Consider the following 20,014-nt stretch of genomic DNA (forward strand, 5'->3'; position numbering starts at 1 on the left):
AGGGAGACCCCTGACAAAAAGAGGTACCACAGAGACGCTGTCCAGCGGCTTCGGAGCGGGAGACCATAGGGCTGAACCTGATGTATTTGGTAAAGAATTTTATTTTATTTCTCCTTGGTGAGTATTTTACTCATGAGCTCACTACAGAAGCGGTCATAGTGAAAATGAGACTGGCGTTTATAGGATGCCTTTTATCATCGAAATGCTTAAAAACAGGTCTATGAAGTGTCCTTTTCTTGCTGTGGGAGCAGTTTGGCTCAGACTTTTACAAGTGGTGAAAACAGACACAAGAAAAGCAGAGAGAGGCCATGGAAAGATCAAGGATGATAAAAAGGAAAAAGTACTTAACATGTGATGAGATGCTACTTATAGAAAAAAATATGTAAAGCATTCTTGGTGCACGGCGACATCCAAAACAATGGGGTCCTATGTGAGGTCATTTGCAGTCGAATCGTTTCTGCTATTAGATGACCACTCTGATCTAGTTCCATCCATGTGAGGCCCATTTTCGTAGAAATGATTGGACAAAGTAGATCAGACCCAGGGGTATGGTTTCTAGAAGGAATGGCAGCTGTGGTTCTGGCTGGTCATTGGAAAGCACCAGGTTTGGAACCACTGCAGTCAAGAGCCCTTGCTGAAAGGAAAAAAGAAAGTTTAAACTCCGAGAACGGCACAGAAAGCCTCTTGAGGACTTTCCTGGCCATTCTGGACAAAGCCAAAGAGGAGAGACTGTCTCCTATGCTCGTTGCTTTTCGAGCATCCCATAGGAAACCCAAGACATTGCACCTGGGGCACGTGCCTCCTTTAGGCCAGCCTTGGAGAAGAAACACGTCCTCCTCCTCGTGGGACCCGGCTCTTGATCAGAGTGTGAAGGCACGAGGCCCAACGCCCCCCAGAAAACAAACTTGGAGACAATCAGGGATGTGGCCCAGCGCGAAGCAGAGGCAGATGATACACATGATGCTTAATGTTCGTGACACACAGAAGCCTCAGAGAAGCGAAACAAAACAAACTCGCCTGCTGTCCAAGTAAAACAAATTTTACCCTGTACCTCTGTTTAAGACCTCACTGGGAGTTCCCGTTGTGGCTCAGTGGGTTAAGAAACTGATGAGCATCCAATGAGGATTGGGATTTGACCCCTGGCTTCACTTGGTGGTTAAGGATCTGGGATTGCCACAAACTGCAAAGTAGGTCGCAGATGTGGCTCGGATCCCGAGTTGCTGTGGCTATGGTGCAGACCCGTAGCTACAGCTCTGATTCGACCCCTAGCCTGGGAACGTCCATATGCCGCAGGTGTGGCCCCTCAAAAGACAAAAAAAGAAGGGCCTCTTTGCTGGGCTATAAAAGTGCAAGTGGGTCCATGGAACAAGCACCTCTTTGGCTCTGTCTAGGACTTTCACGGGAAGGATGTGGCTGTTGGGACAGCATGTGTAAGCTCAGAACTATGGTTGGCACAGCCAACTCCCTCGGCCACCCGCGCCAGCCCAGCAGTTGGCGATGCTTATCTACTAGCAACGCATCTGCTGTTGGAGCCCGTGTGTGAGGCTGTCAACCAAGTGGTTGCCAGAGGCCCAGGGCAAAGGAAGTGACCCTAGCTTTGTATGATTCATGTAACCTCTTCACCCCAGAATTCTTTTGCAGAAAAAGAAAAACATGACACGTCCATGGTTAAAGATTTCCTTAAAGGGGGAAAAGACATGGAAACCTTTGTGCTCTGTGAAATGAGGGAACAAAAGGATTGCTTTCAGCAAATTTATATCTATAAGAAAATCAACTGGGAGCAGTTCCCATCATGGCCCAGCGGTTACAAACCGGACGAGCATCCATGAGGATGCCAGTTCGATCCCTGGCCTTACTTGCTGGGTTAAGGACCCGGCGTTGCTGGTGTAGCTGTGGCGTAGGTTGCAGATGTGGCTCGGATTCCACATTGCTGTGGTTCTGGCGTAGGCTGGTGGCTACAGCTCCAATTGGTTCCCCTAGCCAGGGAACCTCCGTATGCCCCAAGTGTGGCCCTAAAAAGACCAAACAAAAAAAGACCCCCTCAAAAAAAAAAGGAAAATCAACTGGGTATAGGCCACTAGTTAGAGAAAATAAATCCAACTTGGTTGATGTAACCCTCACCATAGTAAACAAAACAAGGATTATCTTGTTCACTCAGAAAGTTTAGGAAACAAGACACAGGTGTCTGCAGGCCATCTCCAGTGCTCATTTTTTTCTTTCTTCTCCCTATATAAAACACGTACACAGTCACATCACCCTAAAGTCACTTGAAAAATACGGTGATTGCCTACAACGAGTGGAAAATACCAATAAGATGCAAAGAAATGAGCGCTTTTACGGAGACAGAATTTGATGGGCTTTCATGTGAATTGTTTTATTTAAAACAGGGATCCATCAGAGGTGGTGAACTACCAGGGTCAATGTTCTAGAGCATGGCACAGTCGGAAGGTAATACTCACCAGCACCTCACATGGGACTAAAGACAATGTCAGCAACACACCATGAAAGGAAAAACAAACAAAATGGAAAAGGCACCTGGCTGGGGTGGGGTTAGGGGGTGCCGCGGAGGGGAGCCCTGCCTCTCGGCAGGTCCCCGGCCTGTGCATGGTGGAGAAGTCTGGACGTGTGACATTTGACAGGGAACAGAAAGGTTCTGATCTGGAGCCCAGGATCCTATGTGGGTCGCTAACTTTTCCTCAGCCTGGTTTCCACCCGCCCAGTGGTTGAAGATTCTGAAAAGGGGCAGGGTGGGGGCGGTTGCCAAACAGTAAGGTACACTGCTCCCCTCTTCTGTCCTCTAAAAGAGAGGGGAGCCCTCCCCCCAGCTCAACTTTAACCGTGGCTTCTGAAGGTTTTTAAGCATCCTCACTTAAAAACAAGGGACAACAAAAGACAGAGAAGGGGTCTGGACTGAAACCAGTCTGTCAAACAGAAAGGCAGATGCGGAAAAATAAAACCTGGCCATGAACTGCCTGGTTGATGCCCTGTCTGAAGGAAGATGTTTAAAGTGCATCCACCACACACGCAAGCACAAAGCTGCCCCTGGCAACGGTGAGGAAACAGCCACCCTCTCCCGCCTACGCTGTCCTGCTACCTGTGGTGACTGCGTGCCAAGCGCTGAAGTTACAAGAGACCCCGGAGAGGCAAAGGACCCCAGGCAATGGCCTGCTGGACACGGCCGGGTCTGTGGGAAACAAGACGCAGGCTCTCGATTAATGACCCCCCCCCCAGCCCCCGCTCCTTCCCGTTTGCGCCCTGCATTTCCATCTCCTCGCAGGGAGGTCCGGCCGACTCTGTCCCCTCCCAGTTCTAGGCACTCCCTGGCACGTCCTTGATTAACCAGGGGCTTTCATTTCTTTCCCACTCCGTTGGTGACTTTTGACTTGGAATGTCGGTTCCTTCTTCTGGAAGAATGGCTCTCGTTGTTGCCCGGGTGCTTGGGTGGGCCGTCTTCAGAACCTAGCCAAGGGAATCAGGACACACCATCACCGAGGGCTGCAGGGTTCCCGGGCTCTGAAGCCTCTGAATCCGGCTCTCCCTGCCCCGGGGCCACCCGCCCGCTGCTGCTCCTCCGCTGATCCTTGCACCCCATCTAGTGGCCTCATCAATACATCAAGGCACCGAAACCCCCGCACCGGCACAGTTGGGATCTGGGTGTGCAAGGGACGACCCCACCAAGTCGGGAGGAGGGGGAAGGGTCCTGATGGATGTTTACACTCACACCGTAGCGTGGACCGTGGTCATGGTGAGGGGGACCGGAAGTGAGAGCTCAGTTAAAAATCAAAGCACCGAGGACGGACGATGAAAGCGGAACCCACACGGGTCTACCTCCCAAAACCTAGGTTGTTCCACGCCTTGCCTGCTATGCACCATTGTTTCTCAATCTCTAAACTGGAAAGGATTTCTGTCTGGACAAAAATCAAAGATCTTACTTCCCCTCTACGGTCTGATGTGAAGGCACCTTTACAAATCAGGGCGCTGCTACTTATGCCCCGCAGCCCCGGAGATGCCGCAGGCGCTCTCCAGATGCTCACCGCCTACAGGGACTGCACTCTGTCATTTGATTGGAGCTCAGAAAAAGCCTTCTGCATTAGCTGGCGTCTGCCTTCTGCATCCGCCAGGTGGAGGGTGGAGCCAGCGGAGTCGGGGTGGGGGTGGGCATTCCTGGGAGGGGTGGGTAAGGCGTAGAGGGTCCTCGGGACTTCCTGGCACCAGGCTGGCTCTGCCTTCAGGCTGAGCACTGGACAACCCCTGACCTAGCAGCCAGGCCAAAAGGTTCTCTGCTCCAGGGCTCAGTTGTTTTTTGTTTTTGTTTTTTTAAACTATTTGTCTACCTTCCATTTACATATGTCTGCACCATTGCCTATTTCTTTTCGTCTTTTCCATGGAGAACCTGGAAGCGCCAGGGATTGACCTAAGAGGGAGGTTCTGAGGACTGGAGCCCAGGGGGATGCTCCATCAGCATTCCTCCACAGATCTATGCCTCAGGAGAAACTATCTCAGAAAGGGTGACCGGGATGGGGGGAGTGTTTTCCCCAGAGAAGGCTGTGACGAACTTGACCTCCGAGGAGCTCAGGAGAGTAACCGCCTCGTCAGTGCTTTCCCTGTCCTCACCACGGCTTCTCTGAGCACTTCTGTGAGTTAAAATTCACCGTCTCTGGCATTCACAGTGCTCTCGCTTCGGTCAGGCCCCACCATCAGCTCACAACGGACAAGGAATTACTGTCCAGTGCAGCCTCCTTGGGGTCGTTAGGCTACAAGCCTAATTCTTGAAAATAACCAGGCGGCCCCAAGTCTTGGCAAAATGCTCCACGGGCAGAGGCCAGTGGGAGATCCCTGACCACACTGCTGAAATCCCTCTCGGGCTGCGCTGTGTCTGGACTAAATGCCATTAAATTGATCCACCTCCCACAAGGGGCTTCTCCCATGGGCACCCGACTCTTCCTGACCCTTTTTCACTCACGGTGAAAGCCGGGAGGAAGAACACCCCCCATCGGGATGCTTGAGCCAGTGGGGGCTTCCTTATGTCCTCCTGTCTCAGAAAAGGCAGAACCACGGGGCACCTCTTCAGACAAAGCGAGTTTCTTGGACAGAACCTGCAAGCCCTTTGCCTGTTTCCCAGTGGGTAACAGGAGACAGGCAACAGGTAGGTTGAGACCCTTTGGGGCATATGTTGATCAACATTCCAAGGATAAACACAGATTCTAAGAGTTCCCATTGTGGCGCAGTGGAAACGAATTCAACTAGGAACCATGAGGTTGCGGGTTTGACCCCCGGCCTTGCTCAATGGGTTAAGGATCCAGCGTTGCTGTGGCTCTGGTGTAGGCCGGTAGCTTCAGCTCCGATTCGACCCCTAGCCTGGGAACCTCCATGTGCCACAGGTGCGGCCCTAAAAAAGACAGACAAAAAGAAAGATAAATACAGATTCTAAATCCCTTTCCTGGGCCTTGGGAGGGAGAGGACCCAGGAGGGTTAAGGAGGGGCAAGGAGGAGATACCTTTTGTACCTTTTCCGGAAGGCCAGGCGATGTCTGGACTGTATGTGCCATCTTCACACTCTGAGTAGGTCTGGGAAGAGAGGCAGGCTTAGCGGTGGAACTTTGATGCTGCCGGGAGGAGGGGTGCCTGCAAACGCGGGTGGAGGCTCCACCCCACCTCTCCCAGGCTGGGGATCCCCAGCTGCAAGTACAGAACCCCTCATGCTTCTGCTCTCAGCTATAAAGCCAAGGCTACCTCCCTGGTGACGCAGAATAAGCCTTTCAGGAAGCGCCTCTAGCTCCTTGGACTAGAAGCATGAATAGAGGATGAAAGCTGCTTCTACTTAGAAAGTACAGCTGACAAGACAGCTATAGCATTTTAAGCTCGCTCGTGTCTGTCGTCTACTTAATCCCCGTATTTACTACGATGTGGGCGGGCAGGACTTTCAGGGTGGAAGCCCCAGGCTGGGATGCAGGAAGAAGCAGAGAACCAGCTTTCCATATATATCAACATTTTAAGTTTTAAACCCCTTACGAAATAAGGATAGGAGTTCCCACTGTGGCACAGTGGGTTAAGAACTGACTGCAGTGGCTTGGGTGCAGGGTGCAGGTTCGATCCCTGGCCCAGTGCAAGTAGGTTAAAGGATCTGGAGTTGCTACAGCTGTGGTGTCGGTCGTGGCAGCGGCTTGAATTCAATCCCTGGCCCAGGAACTTCCATATGTGGGGGGTGCAGCTGTAAAAAGAAAAAAAGAAGAGGAAGAAATGGGGATAAAAGTACTGTCCTCCTGAACAAGGCAGTCACAAGCGTGGAAGGCAACTGATAGGAAATGCATTCTGAACTGGCTGCATGTCTACGCCCGGCCCTCACGGTGTCGTCCACACCGCACCCTCGCATGAATGTGCTCAAGCACCAGGCAGGATGAGATTCTTTTAAATAAAAGACATCTGGGAGTTCCTGTCGTGGCGCAGTGGTTAACGAATCCGACTAGGAACCATGAGGTTGCGGGTTCGATCCCTGCCCTTGCTCAGTGGGTTAAGGATCCGGCGTTGCCATGAGCTGTGGTGTAGGTTGCAGACATGGCTCGGATCCCACGTTGCTGTGGCTGTAGCGTAGGCCGATGGCTATGGCTCCGATTAGACCCCTAGCCTGGGAATCTCCGTATGCCGAGGGAGCAATCCCAGAAAAGGCAAAAAGACCAAAAAAAAAAAAAAAAGACGTCTGTCTTCTTTTCTCTACCTTTTCCCGGTGCCCATAGTGCTCTGCATACCACACCATGCCGTACAGACACAGGAAGGTGGTGAAAGCCTGGAAGAGAAAAACAAGCACAAGACCGTCTGATAAGTGAGGTTGCCCCAAACAAGTCCATCTCCCAGAACTTCAGGGTTCAGTGGGAATCACACACGATGGCTCTATGGGACTCAGCCTTCTTCCCGGGGTGCCCGTTACAGAAAGGCTGGACACGGCACAGGTGAACCCAGGAAGCATCAGGGAAGCAGCCCTAAGGCTTTGGCAGAGTGAAGGTCACTTCTTTTTTTTTTTTTTTTTTTTTGCTTTTTAGGGCCGCACCTACGGCATGTGGAGGTTCCCAGGCTAGGGGTCGAATTGGAGCTACAGCGGCTGACCTACACTACAGCCACAGCAATGCCAGATCCTTAACCCACTGAGCCAGGCCAGAGATTGAACCTGTGTCCTCATGGATACTATTCAGATTCATTAACCACTGAGCCACGATGGGAACTCTTTTTTTTAATTTAGGGCCGCACCTGTGGCATATGGAGGTTCTCAGGCTAGGGGTCAAACGGGAGCTGCACCTGCCGGCCTATGCCAAAGCCACAGCAACGCAGGATTGAGACACATCTGCAACCTACACCACAGCTCACAGCAAGGCAGGATCCTTAACCCACTGCGGGGGGCCAGGGATTGAACCTGCAACGTCATGGATATGAGTCGGGTTCGTTACTGCTGAGCCACCACGGGAACTCCTGAAGCTCACTTCTAGATGTGGGATAAGGTGAGATGCCTTTTCTGAAGGGCTCTGGAGGGTGTGCCTAAGAGGACATACAGGACTTTATACTGTATTTCTGATTTTCATGGTCCATCCTCTGCACCTTGCTCCCCTGTCCCCCCCCCCATCACAGGACAGAATTAAAAGGACTTGGCTTGTCAGCTCCTGAGGGGAAGAGGGTTCGTGAATGACAAAAAAGTTTCATTCAGTCCGGAGTGTCAGAGGTGCTGGAGGGCACAGAGGACAAATGCCCACGGGGAGATGGCAGAACCCAGCAGGACACCGCTACCCTCGACTTGGCTCTTTTATTTTTTTTATACAAAAAAATTTTTTTAATTATAGCTGATTTTGGGAGTTCCCGTTGTGGTTCAGTGGTTAATGAATCCGACTAGGAACCATGAGGTTGCGGGTTCGATCCCTGACATTGCTCAGTGGGTTAACGATCCGGCGTTGCTGTGAGCTGTGGTGTAGGTTGCAGATGCGGCTTGGATCCCGTGTTGCTGTGGCTGTGGTGTAGGCCGGCGGCTACAGCTCCAATTCCACCCCTAGCCTGGGAACCTCCATGTGCTGCGGGAACGGCCCAAGAAATGGCAAAAAGACCAAAAAAAAAAATTATAGTTGATTTACAATGTCCTGTCAATTTCTGCTGTACAGCAAAGCGATCCAATCACACACATATATATATATATATATGTATATATATATATATATGCATTCTTTTTTTTTTTTTTTTTTTTAAAGGGCCGCACCCGCGGCATATGGAGGTTCCCAGAATAGGGATCAAATCAGAGCTGTAGCCGCCGGCCTACACCACAGCCACAGCAACACAGGATCCAAGCCCCATCTGCAACCTACACCACAGCTCACAGCAGCGCCGGATCCTTAACCCACTGAGCAAGGTCAGGGATCGAACCCGAAACCTCATGGTTCCTAGCTGGGTTTGTTAAACACTGAGTCACCATGAGAACACCCATATGCATTCTTTTTCTCACATTATCCTCCATCATGTTCCATCACAAGTGACTAGATGTGGCTATACAGCAGGATCTCACTGCTTATCCTCTCCAAATGCAATAATTCGCATCTATGAACCCCAAATTCCCAGTCCATCCCACTCCTTCCCCCTCCCCCTGGCAACCACAAATCTGTTCTCCATGTCCATGGTCCATGAGTTGTGGGTTTTTGTTTTGTTTTGTTTTGTTTTTTTGGCTTGGCACTTTTTAATCTCAGTGGGCTAACTGACCCCAGTTCTGATGGCCTTCCCCCCACCACCCCCCGGTTAAATATATAAGTCAGAAAGAGAAAGACAAACACCATATGATATCACTTACATATGGAATCTAGACTAGGGCACAGAGGAGCCTATCTACAAAACAGAAACAGACTCACAGAGATAGACAACAGACTTGGGGTTGCCAAGGGGGAGGGGAAGGGAGTGGGTTGGACCGGGAGTTTGGGGTTCGTAGATGCAAACTATTACATTTAGAGGTTCTGCCGTATAGCGCAGGGAGCTATATCCAGTCTCTTGGGATAGACCATTGAAGATAATATAAGAAAGGGAATGTATATATATGTATGACTGGGTCACTTTGCTGCACAGTATGGCAGAAATTGGTACAGCGTTATAAATTAACTCTAATTTTTTAAAAAGATAGGGAAATAAAGAGAAAATAAAAATGTCTTGTGAGCCCCTGTGTGAGAAGGGTGTGGTCCTTCTCCAGAGGCTGGTATCACCTCCCCTTCACCCCTAGTGCCCCCCCCAGCCCCCATACTCTAAATTGTCCTCTAAGGAGAGAATAGCATCTCAGAGTCTAAAGTTTAAAAATGTGTCAGAGTTCCTGTCGTGACTCAGTGGTTAACGAATCCAACTAGGAACCATGAGATTGGTTGCAGGTTTGATCCCTGGCCTTGCTCAATGGGTTAAGGATCCGGCATTGCCCTGAGCTGGGGTGTAGGTCACAGACGCAGCCCGGATCCCGTGTTGCTGTGGCTGTGGTGTAGGCTGGCAGCTACAGCTCCGACTGGACCCCTAGCCTGGGAACCTCCATATGCCGCGGGAGTGGCCCTGGAAAAGGCAAAAAAAAAAAAAAAAAAAAAAAGACAAAATAATAATAATAATAATAATAATAATAAAATGTGTAAAAAAAAAACCCTTTAAGTCAGACAAAAGGTCTTGGCTGGACGACAGTGTGTGAGGAGAGCCAGGACAGGGAACTTCGGCCAGGCCCCCAGCCAAGGCTTCTTTTCCCCTTGAAACTGTAAGTGGTTCACCCAAACCAAACCAAACCAAGCCACCACCCATCCTGCTGTTACACTGCCTCAGAATTCCTTGCAGCAGGAAACTACTGACAGCAAATCATCCCCAAGTCTAACTTTCATCTCTTCCACTGCATTTTCTGCTGGGGACCCGTCACCTTGACCCAGAATAGCTGTGAAATCATGGTGGAATCTTCTCATCATAAATAATTTAAATCCTAAGAATTATAACTTTAGGGAGTTCTCATTGTGGCTTGAACCCGACTAGTATCCATGAAGATGCGGGTTCGATCCCTGGTCTGGCTCAGTGGGTTGGCATTGCTGTGAGCTGTGGTGCGGGTTGCAGACACTGCTTGGAGCTGGCGTAGCTGAGGCTGTGGTGTAGGATGGCAGCTGCAGCATTGATTTGAACCCTAGCCTGGAAATTTCCATATGCTGCACATGCTAGCCTAAAAAACAAAAAAACAAACAAACAAAAAAACAAAAACAAAAACAAAAGCTGCCATAACTTTACATCTAGAGGCGCTGCCTCAGAGACCATTAATGTCAGCACCTCTCCTCATTTCACAGTGGGGAAATAAAGGCTCAGAGAGGTGAATGGCCTTCTCAAAGACACACAGCTAGTACATGGCAAGACTGAAGCCAGAAGGTCTCTTTATATTCCTGGCACATTTCAGGGATGGCTATTAAGACAACTATTGATTTTATACCTGTACATCTTTATAGCTCTATCCCTTTATCTGTCCAGGCATCCATTCCTGCAGGAAGAAAAGCATCCTGGGAAGATCTCAATCCCAGCAGCATCCCTCTGCAGAGCCCACAGCCTGGAGGGTGAAGCCAAGAGCACAGGGAAGGCCGGGCTGTGTATTCTTACTTAACCCACTGAGCGAGGCCATGGATCAAATCTTCATCCTCATGGATGCTAGTCAGATTTGTTAACTGCTGAGCCATGATAGGAACTCCACAGCTTGGAATCTAGCCCTGGCCCAGTTCCTTTATGTCAGTGATATTCACGGAGTGTCTGCTGGGTGCACAGAGTCCTCAAGTGTCAAAAAAGAAAGGCGTCTGAGTGCTCCAGCTGGCCATTCTTCTTCCACATCAGTGAAGTGGGACTAGCAGCATGGTGGAGAGATAACATAAAATATAAGAAGACTCCCTAGTTCATTTTATATTAAATCCGTATGCAAACTGGTGTACTATGGGCATTAAAAAAAGTTCATACCTCTATCAAAATACTGGGCAATGAATAGATACATTAAAATTATAAAATGAAAGCTACATATTTTTTGTTTGTTTGGTTTTTGCTTTTTAGGGCTGCACCTGCAGCAAGCATAGGGAAGTTCCCGGACTAGGGGTCCAATCAGAGCTGCATCTGCCAGCCTATGCCACAGCCATAGCAATGCAGGATCCAAGCCACATCTGTGACCTACACTACAGCTCATGGCAGCGCCAGATCCTTAACTCACTGAACGAGGCCAGGGATTGAACCCGTTTCTTCATGGATACTAGCTGGGTTTGTAACCCGCTGAGGCACAACCAGGAACTCCCACAAAAGCCACTTCTAACCTTTAACATATTCTAGTACTTGTTCAGATTCTGATATACACCACTATTAAATACACCATTTCATGGAGTTCCCGTCATGGCGCAGTGGTTAACGAATCCGACTAGGAACCATGAGGTTGCGGGTTCGATCCCTGCCCTTGCTCAGTGGGTTAAGGATCTGGCGTTGCCGTGAGCTGTGCTGTAGGTTGTAGACGCAGCTCGGATCCCGCGTTGCTGTGGCTCTGGCGTAGGTCGGTGGCTACAGCTCCGATTCGACCCCTAGCCTGGGAACCTCCATATGCCACAGGAGCGGCTCAAGAAAAGGCAAAAAGACAAAAATAAAATAAATAAATAAATACATCATTTCACAGAAGAGCAAGAGTAGGAAAACTGGAGGATCTGCACATGGAAACCTACAAATGTTTTAGCGCCTTTACAAAGAGAAGAACAGACTGGCCTAGGTTGCACACAGAGGGCAGGCAGGACAAGTTCTACCTCCGAAGACTAGTCAGTGGCTAGGCAGTACTGGTGGGGAGGCTGGCCAAAGGACATCATTCTGCTAAGACCAAGGTAGCAGTGAGGGCTGGGTTGGCTGTCATTGCGCATCCTGCCCACCAGAGGGCAAGCATGCCCGGGCTTCTTCTCCAGCTTCCTTCCTTTCCTTGGGAGGGCAGGCGAGGCAAGTGAGGCTCTTTGGCTGCTGCCAGCTGGGCAGAGCTGGCTTTGCAGCTGGGCTAGGAGAAGTCTGGCAGGTGCTGGGCGACAGATGCTGCTCATCACAATCACCATGCAAGAGGCTTGCCACGGTTGCCAAATTTAGCACTTCGCTTGGGTACAAGAGGCCCCTTTTTCCCTGGTCCCAGGAGGAAGAAGCTTGAAATTTATGGGTTTGCAATCACACCTGTGGACATCTAGGCACATACCCACTTGAAATCCCAAGGCCTGGATTTAAAACAGCAATTGTCCGGATTTTGTTTGAGGAAAAGGGAGGAGAAAAGGAAAGAAAAACGTGAAGGCGGAGAGCCAAAGAGGCACAGAGCCATGGGCGTGTCATCTATGTCATGGTAACAAGCATTGGAAGGCACCCAGACGGATCGGACAATGGGCGCTGGGGCAGCTCATTACCCAGCATATGGGATCTTTGCTTCCACACTAATCTCAAATTCTGTGTATGCTGTCATACCAAGCAAGGCGGAGAGTTGGGGGCTTTGCTTCTCTCAGGGTAAAGACGTGGTGTTGACTCAAGGCTCTCTTACTGAATAATGTTATTGCACATCCTGCCCACCAGAGGGCATTCCTGAGACAGAGACCAATCTTGATCATTAATAAAGGCCACAATGATGAAAAAGTGCCAGGACCTTGTTTGTGCTTTTTCTCTAACTGGGAAATGCACAAGGCAGGGGGGATCCCTAGTCATCCCAGCCAACAGCTGCTTTTTGGGCCGGGTCCCCCCTCCATGGCCCGCATCCCTGATACTGCTCACTGGGATATTCTCATCTTTAATGTCCCCTTTCCTATGGCTGTTTCTTGGCCTCAGCCTGGCCTCTAAATTGTGGCTGCTCCCCAGAACCCGTTCTCAGCCAGCTGCTCTCTCCATGCTATGTTCCCTGACTCTTACCAACTCAATGGCTCCAACCACGTCCTACACACGGATCATCCCGACTCCTTCATCTCCACCACGGGCTGAGTCTTTCCAAAGCTACTGGACAGACCGGAATTTCCAATGACAAGGGACACCTTCACCTGTAAAATCTAAGGGTCCCTCTGGAGTTCCCTTGGTGGCACAGTGGTTAACAAATCTGACTAGGAACCATGAGGCTGCGGGTTCGATCCCTGGCCTTGCTCAGTGGGTTAAGGATCCGGCGTTGCCATGAGCTGTGGTGTAGGTCGCAGACATGGCTTGGATCTGGCATTGCTGTGGCTCTGGCATAGGCCGGTGGCTACAGCTCTGATTCAACCCCTAGCCTGGGAACCTCCATATGCTGCGGAAGTGGTCCTAGAAGAGGCAAAAAGACAAAAAAAAAAAAAAAAAAAAAAAAAAAAAAATCTAAGGGTCCCTCAAACCTAATCATCTCCTTTCAACAGGCTTCTCTGATATCCCTCAACCTGTTCCCAGCACCAAAAGCCACCCTGATGGCACACACAAGAAAGCCTAGAGTTGCCCCACCCAGCTTTGAGCTGGGCTCTCGATCCAGCCCTTCCTCTGCATCTTCAAAGCTGCTGCCTTGCTTAGGTTCTCACTGAGGTCCCTGCCACCCCCTTGGGCTCCCCCCTGCTCCAGGCCCTGCCCCTCCACACTCTTCACCTCCACCTGCTCTGTGAGATTTCTTTAAACCTGTCCTTCTCCAACTGCAACACACAGAGCCTGTCCTGAGATGCCCATCCCCTCCTTGGCCTCTCACTCTTTCCCCCGCCCTCACCCACACTTGTCTCAGCCCGCCCATGTGTCTTTGCCTCTTGCCCCTGTTCCCTTCTCCTCCCTGCCTTTGCCGCCTGTTCCCTGTGTACCAGGCACTGCACTGGACTCCATGGGGACAAAAGGATGACAGAAGCCTATTCTTTGCAAGCAGGAAGCACCATGTTAAGGAGACAGATACAACCACCAGAGCTGACATTGTCCTGGGGTTAGAATTCAAAGAAATACATACATATGCAGCTGGTCCCCCAAGAAGGAGTTGTCTAGTCTGCCTTGCAGGTCAGAGCGAATCTCATGGAAGGCATGGGTTGATGTTTGGTCTTGGGATAAGGTTCACCATGTAGAGAAAGCTGGGGAAAGCACTCAGAGCGAGCTGGCAGAGGAAGCATCCTGGAGGGAGGCAGGACAGATCTGGGAGGATGCTGAGCCCAGGCAACAGGGAGCACTTTGCTACAGGAGGTGGGTGTGGTGAATGGTTGAGATAAACACGCAAGCACGACGCCCTATTGCAGCTGGGAGGTTTGTGTCAGAGTCTCGGGTGGGGTAGGGTGGATCCTACGTGTTTCTGGCTGTTTCTGTCTCTGGAAGGAGTTTTCCTGGTTTAACACTTGTGCTTCTCTGCATCCCTCATGCCCCCCCCCCTCCGGCAAAGACTGTATCTTAACTGATGAGGGAACACAAGATGAGGAAGCTGGGTGTTTCCTGCCTTCCCATCTGGGTGTGAGGCCTGTGCCCGGGGCTGGAGAGTCCTAGGTCTGCTTTTGGGGGCTACTTTTCTGAAGCCCCTGCTGGCACGCATCTAAAGCTAAGACTGAAAGATGCAGACTCTCGGTAATAAAGATGCTGTGTTGATCTCCGCAGCCTCCATCCACGCTGCCTACCTCTTAACTGCTCTGAACCTGGGAGGGGAGAATGTTGTACTACTGGGTTCTTGCAAAGCCCCAGTGACAGGGAACGAGTCAAAGCAGGGGAAAGGGATTCCCATCTGGATTCTGGATGATCACATAGGCAGCAGTGTAGACAATGGATCTGAAGGGCAGCACAGGGGAAAATGGGTGTCTGGACAGGGGCAGAGGCAGTGGAACAGAGGGGAGGGGATGGAGGTGGGTCACATGCCTGAATGAACTCCGCTGACTCGGAGGGTGACGGAAGAGGAGGCAGCCGCTGAGGTCTCAGGGTGGGGCGCTGAGGGGTGGGGGAACCCCCTGATACTGAGCACATGTGACCTCTGGGCACTTCCCCCCAGCTTGTCTGCTGCTCTCTCCAGGGCTCCTCAGGCTCTGTGCACACACCTCCCGGGGTGTTTATCACACAGTAACATGAGCAGTCTGCACATGTAATTCCCACATGGACTCGGAGGTCCTCAGAGGGGGAGCAGGAAACTCCAGCCAGACTATCCGGGTCCTGAGCCCTGGCACGGCCATTGACTATCTACATGACCTCGGACAGGCTAGTGAACCTCCTGCGCCTTTATTTCTCTATAAAAGAGGGATAATAAAGCACCTCCCATCAAAGCATAAAGATTAAATATGCAGAGTTTCCACTGTGGCACAGTGGAAATAAATCCGACTAGGAACCAGGTTTCGGGTTTGATCCCTGGCCTCGCTCAGTGGGTTAAGGATCCGGCGTTGCCGTGAGCTGTGGTGTAGGTCGCAGACACAGCTCAGATCTGGCGTTGCTGTGGCTGTGCTGCAGGCCAGCAGTTGTAGCTCTGATTCGACCCCTAGCCTGGGAACCTCCATATGCTGTGAGTGCAGCCCTAAAAAGCAAAAAAGAAAAAAAAGATCAAATGCGCAACTTGTGAAAAGTGTTTTGAACAGTATCTGGCACGTTGTAAGCATGAAGCAACTGTATGGGCACCACCGTCTGCGTGTGTGGCTCCAGCATCAGGGCAGCTCTGGCGAGCACTCAGCAACACAGGGGACCACGCTGAGTGATGGAGAGACTGAGAAATGGGTCCTGTCCTCAGTAAAGTTACCATCACACAGACACCAAGGCAGAGCAAAAGTCACCCGGACAAGGAGGAGGATGCTAAGTATCTAATCAGTCAAACAGAGAGAAAGTCTCTAAAGCTTAGAGAGAGACTAGAGGGGCCCCGCTGGCTGGGGGCCAGAGGTGGCTCCTTGGACAGAATCGTAGGGAGACCTTTCTGGCCTCTGATACCCCAGGGGGAGGCCCGAAACGTGCTGCTCTGAGAAGGGCCTTTTGCTCCCATCCCACGTGTCTCGCCTGCCTCAACCTCCCTGAGGCCCTGTGGAGCCAGGTGAGGGGGGCACCCACCCGCCCCCCTGCATGGGCGGAGCTACAATTCAGATCTGGGATGCACCTGCCAGAGAGAAATGTCTGGAGTGGCCGGTTAGGACCTCCTGGCTCATCTGACACACTCTGCTAACTAGTGCTTATGTCAAGTCTCTCTGCGATGGAAAGATACCTCTGAGCATGAATGCTGGAGTTTGAGTACAAAGGAGCTCATGATTCCCTTTTAATGTTCAAGATAAAATAGGACAGGACAGGTTCAAGGGGCCCTGGCATAGTGAGGATTGCTAACACCTAACCCTAAGAACAGACACCATGAAAGGCAATTTAAAAAACACTTTAAAAACACAAAGTGTAGTCTTGCCAAAAAAATTTTTAAAAGACCTGGATCTTATTAAGCCTGTAGATTCAGCTCCCAATTTACAGAAAATACAGACGACAAAGAAACCTGTAAAGTTACAGTCAGGGTGGAATCAGTAAAACCAGAGTGAGGCAAAATGTATGGGACAAAAGAGCTTGTTTCATTGGCAAATAAACTGTAAAGGAGAGAGAGCTAGAGACAGAGGGAAAAGGATAGATTCAAAGAGACTTAAAAGGCATGCCAACTGGAGTTCCCGTTGTGGCTCAGTGGAAACGAATCTGACTAGCATCCATGAGGACAGGGGTTCGAGCCCTAGCCATGCTCAGTGGGGTAAAGGATCCAACACTGCTGTGAGCTGTGGCATAGGCCAGCGGCTATAGCTGAGATTTGACCTCTAGCCTGAGAACCTCCATATGCCAAGAGTGCAGCCCTAAAAAACAAAACAAAGCAAAAAAGGCATGCCAACCAATCACAATAAGTCAATGTGAGTTGACTCCAATAAACTGTTAAAAAATACAAAATTTAGGGAGTTCCCATCATGGCGCAGTGGAAACCCAACTAGGAACCATGACGTTTCAGGTTCAATCCCTGGCCTCACTCAGTGGGTTAAGGATTTGGCGTTGCCATGAGCTGTGGCGTAGGTTGCAGATGCAGCTTGGATCCTACATTGCTCTGACTGTGGCGTAGGCTGGCAGCTGTAGCTCTGATTCGACCTCTAGCCTGGAAACCTCCATATGCCGTGGGTGCGGCCCTAAAAAGCAAAAAAAAAAAAAAAAAAATTTAAGGAAGCATTACAAATGCGAATGCTGGAGTTCCCTTGTGCCACACGGGGTTAAGGATCTGGTGTTGTCACTGCAGCAGCTTAGGTCATTGCTGTGGCTCAGGTTTCTTCCCTGGCCTGGGAACTTCCATGAGCCATGAGGCGAGGCCCAGGAAAGAAAAAAAGAAATGTGAACACCAATCAGATATTTGACAGCAAGAAGGGACTAATTCTTTCTCAGACATGATAATAAGATGGCTGCATTAAACAAAAAAGCATTCTTACCTTCTTTTAGAGAAATATACTGAAATAGTAAAGGTGGATCTGCTTCAGAAGAATTGGGGTGAGGACAGCGGGTATGGAATATAAGGGCACAAGACTGGCCAGGAGGTGATAACTGTTGAAACTGGGTGACATGGTCGGGAGGGGTGAGCTACTCTATCTACTTCCAGACATCTGAAATTTTCTCTGAGTATAAAAAAAGCCCAAGTTGATTTTCTGGACCAAGTGAAGTCAAAGTGGAAAATCTTAAATGTAAAAATAAGACTTTTCTCCAAAATAACAAAACAAATTAAAGGGTGGTATAGGAATTCCCGTTGTGGCTCAGGGAGTTAAGGACCTGACCTAGTCTTCATGAGGATGTGGGTTCAATCCCTGGCCTCACTCAGTGGGTTAAGGAGCCAGTATTACTGTGCGCTGTGGTGCAGGTCGCAGACACAGCTTGGATCCCGTGTGGCTGTGGCTCTGGTGTAGGCCAGCAGCCGCAGCTCCGATGCCACCCCTAGCCTGGGAACTTCCATGTGCCACAGGTGCAGTTATAAAAACAATAAATAAGTAAGAAGGGCAATCACTGCAAGTTTCCTGGTGGTCTAGCAGTTAGGACTTGGTGCTTTCACCACGGCGGTCCAGGTTCAATCCTTGGTCTGGGAACTGAGATTCCACATCAACAAAACAGAAGCACAATCACAGGATTTTAAGCAAGGTAAAGAGCTTGCTTCATTTGAAAGATGAGGGAAAAGTCCCAGAAGAGTGGAGCTATAGGCCCCCCGGCTCTTCCCCTCAGAGAGAAAAACTCATCCGGCACAGGCTTGGCCTATAAAGTCAGCTTATGGGGCAAAAACGGTGCTCTGATTACCTTCAACATCTCACGTGGCCTCTAAACCACAGTCCATCATTCTGTACATAAACCTTTGGACACCTGGACATATGGACATATACATTCGTTACAGGGCACTGTAATTGTCCTTGTCCTCTCATGATAGGCCAGAAACTCTCAGCAAGTGTAGACGAAGTCTTATAAGTGAAAGCAATAAGAGTATGATGCACCTGCTCAGAGCATCAGAGCAGAACCTGCAAAGGTGACCAAGTTTGGGGGCCATGTGGTCCTCTGTTTATTTACTCTTTTTTTTTAATTATTCTTTTTTAAATTTTTTTATTCTTTGTTATTATTATTATTATTATTTTGGTCTTTTGTCTTTTTAGGGCTGCACCCACAGCATACGGAAGTTCCTAGGCTAGGGGTCGAATCGGAGCTGCTGCCGCCACCGCCAGCCTACACCACAGCCACAGCAACACAGGATCCGAGCTGTGTCTGGAATCTACACCACAGCTCACGGCAACGCTGGATCCTTAACCCACTGAGCGAGGCCAGGGATCGAACCCGCAACCTCATGGTTCCTAGTCGGATTTGTTTCTGCTACACCCCAACGGGAACTCCTCTCTGTATTTATTCTTACGCTTCAGACTCAGGGCCAATCTTGAGTTACTACACGTGCAACGTCCTGTCTGTAAACTTCTGAAGAACCTTGGTGCCCAAGAGAATTTTGTTTTATTTTAGAAGACACCGCGGGGAGTTTAGCTTTATACTTTGAGGCAAAGACGACATGACTTACCACGCAAAGAAGCCAAAGTACAACATAGAGTATCTGGGTCTTAGAGAAGAGATCTTGTCCAAATTTTATGCAGACAATAGCTTCCAGGAAACCAATGACCCTGTTAGAGAGAACAGGAGGTGAAACACCCATTCATCTTCCCAGAGCAAAAGGCATTACCAGAAATTGCATAATCCCATCAACAGCTTCTACTGGTCCGAAGATTTCTGCCCCAAACACTAGGAGCAGGTTCCCCATAAAAAGACACTGGTCTAGCCCACTATTATTATTACGTATATTTTAGATATATTTAGGTTTAATTTTGAAAAGTTTATTTTACGGTGACTCCTCTCTTCTTTTTTTCAGACTACTTTTTTGTTTAGAGAAGTTTTTTAGGTTCACAGCAAACCTGGGGGAAGGTATAGAGTACCTATACCCTCTGCCCCCTTTTCTGACACAGACTCCCCCCCCCCCCCCCCCCCCGGGATCAGCATCCCCCAGCAGAGGGGTACATCTGTCACAACGGATGAACCTGCACTGACACACTTTCATCACCCAAAGTGCACAGGTGACCTCTGAGTTCCCTCTTGGTGATGTACATTCTATGGGTTTGAACAGATGTTAGTGACACAGAGCCACCCCTATAGGCTCTTACAGCAGAGTCTTACCACCCTAAAGCCCTTCTGTGCTCTGCCTATTCATCCCTCTTTCCTTCTCCAGAAATAAAATATTTTTTTACATCTTCCTTCCTCAGAGACCACAATTTCAAGTCATACGTTTTCATAGCTGGAGGTCACCTGGTGTCATGGAAGCGAGAGCCTATCACAAAGGGGTGGACAGTCACCCCCTCCATTGGGACCCTCACAGGGACAGGGAGCCCACCTCTGTGGGCAGCTTCTGCTGCTGCTCAATCTCTTATGCTGTTGGGAAGTGGTTCTTTGTCTCAGGCTGGTATCTGCCTCCTTCTAAACAAGGGTCCTGACTGCCCACTGCAATTTGAACATGAGAGTCTGAACCTTCCAAGTGAGTTTGTTTTGTTTTGTTTTTTTCTTTTTTGGGCTGCACT

General features: G+C 49.8%; 1 protein-coding gene across 4 annotated transcripts in view; it reads right to left on the reverse strand.

Moving 5' to 3' along the window:
* Nucleotides 1–2,348: 2,348 nt before the first annotated feature.
* Nucleotides 2,349–20,014, reverse strand: part of PTDSS1 (phosphatidylserine synthase 1) — a 77,973-nt gene continuing 60,307 nt past the window's right edge. The window contains exons 10-13 of one of the 4 annotated variants that reach the window (XM_021089074.2): nucleotides 18,970–19,069; nucleotides 6,715–6,783; nucleotides 5,507–5,567; nucleotides 2,349–3,459 (exon numbers count right to left, since the gene is read on the reverse strand). In XM_021089074.2, coding sequence (XP_020944733.1) covers nucleotides 3,350–3,459; nucleotides 5,507–5,567; nucleotides 6,715–6,783; nucleotides 18,970–19,069 — 340 coding nt within the window. In that variant the 3' untranslated portion in view covers nucleotides 2,349–3,349. Of the gene's footprint in view, nucleotides 5,359–5,497; nucleotides 5,568–6,181; nucleotides 6,784–18,969; nucleotides 19,070–20,014 lie in introns of those variants that run through there. The other 3 variants (XM_021089073.2, XR_014843599.1, XR_014843600.1) reach the window with 3 other exon arrangements.

Source organism: Sus scrofa, chromosome 4 (genome assembly GCF_054392235.1).
Source record: "Sus scrofa isolate SSC_HxYL_T2T_F1_AM1 chromosome 4, Sscrofa_HxYL_maternal_Yorkshire_Landrace_v2.0, whole genome shotgun sequence".
Lineage (NCBI taxonomy): Eukaryota > Metazoa > Chordata > Mammalia > Artiodactyla > Suidae > Sus > Sus scrofa.